This window comes from Atta colombica, unplaced genomic scaffold, assembly GCF_001594045.1.
Source record: "Atta colombica isolate Treedump-2 unplaced genomic scaffold, Acol1.0 scaffold83, whole genome shotgun sequence".
NCBI classification, from domain to species: Eukaryota; Metazoa; Arthropoda; class Insecta; order Hymenoptera; family Formicidae; genus Atta; species Atta colombica.
Window position 1 is genome coordinate 1,829,079 of NW_017259576.1, and position 5,049 is coordinate 1,834,127.

The 5,049-nt window shown below is 33.3% G+C and overlaps 2 protein-coding genes across 2 annotated transcripts in view; one reads left to right on the plus strand and one right to left on the minus strand.

The window, feature by feature from the left end:
• Positions 1 to 24: 24 nt before the first annotated feature.
• LOC108693007 (26S protease regulatory subunit 8) lies at positions 25 to 2,279 on the minus strand. Its single transcript, XM_018201634.1, has 6 exons — positions 2,110 to 2,279; positions 1,877 to 2,021; positions 1,274 to 1,684; positions 817 to 1,043; positions 475 to 750; positions 25 to 165 (listed from the first exon to the last, which is right to left on the minus strand). The coding sequence occupies exons 1-6, from the start codon at positions 2,125 to 2,127 to the stop codon at positions 25 to 27; spliced, it is 1,218 nt and encodes a 405-aa protein (XP_018057123.1). The 5' UTR covers positions 2,128 to 2,279.
• A 1,706-nt stretch (positions 2,280 to 3,985) lies between these two features.
• The window catches only part of LOC108693006 (polycomb protein Asx), a 6,829-nt gene continuing 5,765 nt past the window's right edge, over positions 3,986 to 5,049 (plus strand). Inside the window, exon 1 of the mRNA XM_018201633.1 lies at positions 3,986 to 4,646. Coding sequence (XP_018057122.1) covers positions 4,319 to 4,646 — 328 coding nt within the window. The 5' untranslated portion in view covers positions 3,986 to 4,318. The remainder of the gene's footprint in view (positions 4,647 to 5,049) is intronic.

A 5,049-nucleotide genomic window follows, 5' to 3' on the forward strand; every position in this document is an offset into this window, starting at 1 on the left:
ACTTTGAAAAAATTGCAAAGTTGATTATTTCCATAATTTCTTGATCGACATATTCTTCTCTGAATCCTTTTGCATCACCTTCGCTACAGCCATCTCAAAATCTTCTTGAGTTACGTGAACTCGACGTTCTCTAAGAGCATACATTCCAGCTTCCGTGCAAACACCCTATAATATAAATAATATATATTATTTGCATTGTAAAATATGAAGTAATGCATATAAAACATTTGATAAATTTCGATTTTTTTTAGTATAAAAATGAAATATAAGAATAACTCTCTAAAATTCTCTATTAAAATTTAAGAGGAATAACTCAAGATCCTTATATTTTAATCTATATTCTTTTTTTAAGGCTTAAATTTTTGGAGTAAAATAATTTATTAAGAGCAAAGAATCGGATTTCATTTGATATTTATTCTATGATAATTGTATGATGAAACTGTAATGTAAAGATATGTATTTATATTTCATTACCTTGACTTCTGCTCCTGATGCACCTGGCATAAGTTCAGCTATTTTTCTGAGATTTATACCACGTGTCAAATTCATTTTTCTAGAATGAATCTTTAAGATGTCCAATCTAGCCTCTTCATTTGGAGGTGGAAATTCTATCTTACGATCGATACGTCCGGGTCGCAATAATGCTGGATCTAAGATATCAATTCTGTTTGTAGCCATAATAACCTTTATGTTTTTCGTTGCTTCAAAACCATCTAATTGATTAAGCAATTCTAACATGGTACGTTGTACCTGAAAGTATAATTTACGATATAATTAAAAAGATTAAAATTAATTCATACCATATTCCATACATACTTCACTATCACCACCAGATCCAGATTCAATCCGGGAACTTCCAATGGAATCGATTTCATCCATGAATATTATAGACGGTGCATGTTCTCTTGCCATGACAAAAAGCTCACGAACCATACGCGAACCTTCTCCAATAAACTTTTGAACTAATTCAGATCCAGATACACGAATGAAAGTGCACTCGGTATGATGCGCGACTGCTCTTGCAAGTAAAGTCTTGCCGGTACCTGAAAAATTTGGCATTGTCATTACTATCAAAGATTACGATAGATAACTAAAATAATTATAATAAAATATAAAGATTTCATATATATATATATATATATATGTTATATGTTTTAACTTTTTGAACAGTTCATCTCTTTCTTCTTTTTCTTTTCATACTAAAGAGAAAAAGAAGAAAAATGAACTATGTAAGTTCAGCTAAAAGAAAAAATATCTATAATAAATTTGTTACCTGGTGGTCCATATAGCAGTACACCTTTAGGCTGCGCAATTCCAAGAGCATCAAATAATTCTGGATGTTTGACAGGCAATTCTATAACCTCTTTAATCTCCTTTATTTGTTTATCTAAACCTCCAACCATTTCATATGTAGAATCCGGCACTTTCTCTACCATCATAAGAGAGACGAGCGGATCGACTTTATTCGGTAGTATTTTATGCAGAGTATAACTTTCATTACGCAGAGCAACACGCGAGTTTGGAGTCACATCATTGATGTCGATGTTCTTGTCTATATCCACTACAAATTTGCCTTCTGGATGTACTTTGACTAAGACTTTCTTCTTATCCATAGGTTTAACTACTTCTCCTACATAGGAACCCTGTTCTTGTAGGAGTTGTAATTCTTCCCGTAGCATGCGCACTAAGAAAAAAACAATTAAAGAATTGTCTTGTATAATTAAGAGAGAATATGATCGATATTCATAGTCAATTCTTATATTTAAGACTCTTAAATACAATCTTAAAATAAACCAATCAAAGAGCCATATTAGCAGTTTTTATAGATCAATGACATACACCAATGACAGTTGCATTATCAAAACAAAATAGTCACCTTTTGCGTTGAGTTCATTACGTTGTGCTTGCAATCTTCTTAAATTTTGACTTTTCTCAGCAACAATTAATTGTAATTCCTCAATCTTTGTAATGTAATATGGTTTAAAGCCTTCACCTTTAGCATTCTTCTCGTCGATATCCATCTGCAAAATTTCAGAATGTTCAGTTACAGATAGGAAAAATATTTTCAGTCGCTGGCGTAATAATAAAAATATTAAACATTTTTCTTACCTTATTTGTGAGAGTCATGATTGAGCAGAGGAACAAATATTTTGCAGATAGATATTGAATATTATCTTTATTTAGTAAAAGAAATAATGTCGGCACGACTTAACCCTACTTGCTCCAAAAATCACTTGTCACTTGCCATCTTCTTAGCCGACATTAAGTTCGATTTATATGAGCAGCAATTTGTAGTCATTTTTCATTTGTGAGCTCACACTCACACAAACAAAAGGAATGAAGCCTTGTGCATATTAGAAGAAGGTTCTGTGCATAATAAAAGGAATAAGGAATTAGAAATAAAAAATAAATGATTTTAACCTATTAGAGATCAGATATATCGGAATACATGATTTCTGATAGATTGAAATCGTTTATTGTTTATTCTTAATTCCTTATTCCTTCTATTGTGCACAGAGCCGAAATATTAGCAGTTAATAGGAATAAATATTTGGATTTGGACTTATCAGGATCTAATTACATTAAACTACATGATTTTGAAATCTTAATATTTATTTCTATTCCTAATATTTCTCCCATTATGTTTAAGCTTTAACATGTCAGAAACTGTATTCTGATGTAATCAGTTTTTTGCCGATATTCATAATTAGTTCTTATTTCAAGATCTTAAGTAAGTTTTAAGACATTAAGGCGACTCTTTCATTAGTTTGTGACACCTCAAGACAGAACTTAAGATGATCTTGAATATAAAAACTGAGTACTGTCTTTGGATAGATTGAGATTTTAGGCCGGTATTTAAAGTTGGTTCTTATTTTAAAGTCTATTCAGTTGGTTCTACATTAGTTGCAAGTCGATCGCAAGTTCGTTGCTACAGCCAATCTGAAGCTTGCATTTTGAAATCAACACTTCAGATTGGTTGTCGCAACAAACTTGCGATCGGCTTGCGACTAATGTAAAACTGGCTTTACATAATGCGTAATGCATAAGAAAATGGACCAATCAAAGTTCTTCGTTTTCTTCCTTTCCATGAAATAAAGAACTCTGATTGATTGGATTTCTTATGTCTTATGTGTTATGCATTATGTAAAGGGCTCCGCACAATAAAAGTAACAGGAAACAGAGAACAGAAAATAAGAATTTCAATCTATCAGAAATCATGTATAGTGGAATACAGTTTCTGATAAGTTGAAATTCTTTTTATTGAGCGGAGCCCCTAAGAGTGCTCCTCGCTTAAGAATATATCCACACAAACTTGTATAGCCGCATAAACGTATGCATAAAGAAAATTACATCATTATAATCACATTTACGTGCGTCTTTATAGGAGAAATGTGATTGGATAGAGCGGGAAGCACAGGTTTTTGCATAATGCATAACAAATGAGCACAAAAAAATGAACCAATCAAAGTGCTTTATTTCTTTTCTTTCTATGAAATAAAGGACTCTAATTAGTTTGGTCTGACTGATTTCTTATGCCTCAAGTTTTATGCGTTATGTAAAAGTCTGTATACGTAATGTATAAGAGAATGTAATTTCGAAGTTCTTCGTTTTCTTCTTTTTCATGAAATAAAGAATTCTGATTGATTCAATTTCTTATGTGTTATGCATAATGTATAAGTGCTCCCCGCTTTAATGGCTGCATTTAACACATTTAGAAAAAGATTACGTTTACACGATTCGATTTACGCTAAAGTTATAATTTCGATGTTAGGTAACTGACTAATCACAGTCATTCCATTCTTCAGGGGAATAGCTATGATTGGCCAGTTTCATAACATCGATGTTATAACTTCGACGTAAATCGAACTGTGTAAACTGGTGTAAACATAATACACATGAATACATGTCGCAAAACGAGTCGTGCATCTATCTCGACGATGTTTTCGTGGCATAAATATGTAAATACAGTATGGCCGAAAGAAGCGGAAGCTTCTCCACTTTCCCGGATGGCATTTCATTATGCGATTGAGGAAGTTGTAATGTTTTGTTGTTCAATGTAATTTCGTGGATTCACGAATTCTCGAAACGAAATGACATAAATGGTACCGCCGTGATCTTTCACAGCATATTTCGACTGATCCGACAAGAATGTCACTCGGTCGCCACTGGTAAGAAAGAGAGACAGAGAGAGTGAGAGGGAAAGAAAGAGATGTTATGTTTATATCTCGGTGAAGTAGGAGGACACATTAGTGAATTCTAAATTCTCGCGGGAGGATGGAATGCAACGAACGGAGACATCAGTACACATTTTAATGCAATGCCGCGGCAGGCTTACACCGCGTGCCCTGACATTCCGCTCGTCGACGATGTCAAAGCCATAGGCGCTGCCATGGACACGGACGTGGATCTCAGCAAGGGTGAAGGATGCGAGACTATCCCGGGTTGCTCTGGCTACTCTAGCATGGTGCATAGTAAGAAGGTTATTAAGCATGCTTTACGACAGCAAGCCAAACGGCGTAGGAAGAACACGACAATAGCGGCGGGTAATTCCCGCACGTTGCCCAGGATCGTTGTCAAACCGCTACCGCCACCGCCTCCGAACGATCCACCATCTCCAATTAATAATATGCAACACGTTAACACTGGTAATCTCAAGTCCTTTGATATATGTTATTTGTTCTATCTCTGCTTTTTGTTCATACAGAAGAAGTCAATGGAATTCGGTGATTTCTAAATAGAGAACTTTAGTGATACAATATGCAAAAAAATATTTAATTTTACTTTACTTCCTTTATATAATTTACATATATTTATTTAACATTACAACACACACATTATATATGTGTTGTAATGCTCTGACATATATTAATTTTTGACGTATACTTCTAATTCGATAGACATTAACAAATTGCAATTTATTAATATTTTGTTATATTAGAAAATTACAAATAAAGACAAGATTTGTTTCCATGTTAATGAAAAATTAAAAAAGGAAAGACATAAAATAATGTTTATATATATATGTACATACACATGTATATATATATA

Excerpts from the sequence above, each read along its gene's own strand:
- LOC108693007 (XM_018201634.1), bottom strand. Across the intron at positions 1,044-1,273 it reads ACTGCTATATGGACCACCAG|GTACCGGCAAGACTTTACTT; the intron begins GTAACAAATTTA and ends CAAATTTTTCAG. Across the intron at positions 166-474 it reads CATCAGGAGCAGAAGTCAAG|GGTGTTTGCACGGAAGCTGG; the intron begins GTAATGAAATAT and ends TTTATATTATAG.